At 43.5% G+C, this 1,704-nt stretch overlaps 1 protein-coding gene across 1 annotated transcript; it reads right to left on the bottom strand.

Moving 5' to 3' along the window:
* Positions 1-731: 731 nt before the first annotated feature.
* LOC136247940 (uncharacterized) lies at positions 732-1,454 on the bottom strand. Its single transcript, XM_066039759.1, has one exon. The coding sequence runs from the start codon at positions 1,452-1,454 to the stop codon at positions 732-734; it is 723 nt and encodes a 240-aa protein (XP_065895831.1).
* Positions 1,455-1,704: the final 250 nt, after the last annotated feature.

Below are 1,704 nucleotides of genomic sequence, written 5' to 3'. Positions count from 1 at the left end.
CCACATATTCTGATAGACTTTTTGTCCGTTTTTAAGACTGGAACAATTGGCGCAGCCCACTTGGAAGTTTTAACTGGCTTTATGATACCAAGGTTTTCTAGCCTTGCCAACTCATTTTCAACCTTTTCTCGCATGGAATATGGTATGGAGCGGGCTTTACAGAACTTAGGAGGAACTGTTGGATCCACATGAATGGATACCTTGTCTCCCTTAAAGGTACCTAGCTCATCCGTAAAAAGCTCAGAAAATGGCTGTAATAGGTGTTGTAACGAACTTTCTTGTACCGAGTTGACTGGGATAATTGAAGGCCAGTCTAACCGGATATACTGCAACCAGTCTCGACCCAAGATGGTTGGGCCGTCAGTAGCAACCACAATCAATGACAATTTGTGTGTGCAGTTATTGTAACTCACTTCGCAAGAGACCTTCCCTTTAACTGGTAACTGCTCCCCTGAGTATGTACACAACTTGACATCTGTAGTGTGCCAGCTTTCCGAGTTAGCTTGGAAAATTTCCTTGTAACTAGATTCCGATATGATGGAAACTGCAGAGCCTGTATCAATTTCCATTGATATTGTTTTCCCATTTACTGTGATTGGTGTAGTCAAAGGAGCAGGATGAGCACTGGAACAATTCTGGTTGATAGCAAACAAATGGTATTCTTCTGACAGAGGAGTCTGAGCCACTATGGTATTTGTTGGTTTTCCTTCTGTAGTAGGAGCGACTGGTTGTTAGAAGCTGCGGCTGCGACAAACTGCTGCTATATGCCCTTTCTTGTGACAGTTACTACAAACAGATTCCTTGAACCAGCAATCTGGCGCTTTGTGATTAGGCTTTCCACATCGGTAACACTTGACAGATGATCGTGGCAGTTTCTCGTTTTTATACACTGGAACTGTAGTATCACTGGTGGGTGCCGTTGCAGCCTGAAGCTGCTTTGCATCTTTAGTCGCTGCTTCGAAAGCTAAAGCAACCTCGAAGGTCTTCTTGAAGGTTAACTTGTCCTCAGCCAGTAGTCGCTTCTGAACTTGTGGTTCATTGATACCACACACCAGTCGGTCGCGCAACATAAGATCCAACGTTTCACCGAAATTGCAGTGCTCCGATAAGGATCGCAATTCAGCAACATAGGCCGCGACAGTTTCATCCGATTCTCTTACTCTGGTATTAAAGCGGAATCGTTGAGCAATCTCAGACGGAGGTGGGCAAAAATGAGTTGTCATTGTCTTCACCAAATTCTTGAACGAAACGTCAGTCGGCTTGTTGGGTGCGACAAGATTACGAAGGACCTTATATGCCTTGGCTCCCATAGAGCTGATGAGTACTGAACGTTGCTTGGTAGAGTCTGTAATATCATTTGCAACGAAATAATGCTCCATGCGCTCAATGTATTGCACCCAATCGTCGCCATTTGCAGTGTTAAATTCTTCCAACTTTCCAAAGGACACAGCCATTACGTAGCGTAGGATACGATAGTCCTCGTCGCAAAATGTGATAACGCAACAGTTTAATGATTCACATGGATATCATTTTGAACAACTACCATTTAATGCACACCGTCAACTGAACTGAACACTCACTCAGTGAGCGCGTGTTACAAATGTGCGCATGCGTGAAAATCAATCTACTACAACATCTTTAAATCATCAATGTAGTACAAATGTGACCATAATTTGGAAAGCCATACATTTGGGCACAAGCAAA

Source organism: Dysidea avara, chromosome 2, assembly GCF_963678975.1.
Source record: "Dysidea avara chromosome 2, odDysAvar1.4, whole genome shotgun sequence".
In the NCBI taxonomy this organism is placed as follows: Eukaryota; Metazoa; Porifera; class Demospongiae; order Dictyoceratida; family Dysideidae; genus Dysidea; species Dysidea avara.
The sequence above is the reverse complement of the archived record's forward strand: the minus strand, read 5'-3'. Positions and strand labels throughout refer to the sequence as shown.

What these genes read in the sequence shown, in the direction of transcription:
- LOC136247940 (XM_066039759.1), bottom strand. Translation starts at nt 1,454, where the DNA reads ATGGCTGTGTCCTTTGGAAAGTTGGAAGAATTTAACACTGCAAATGGC.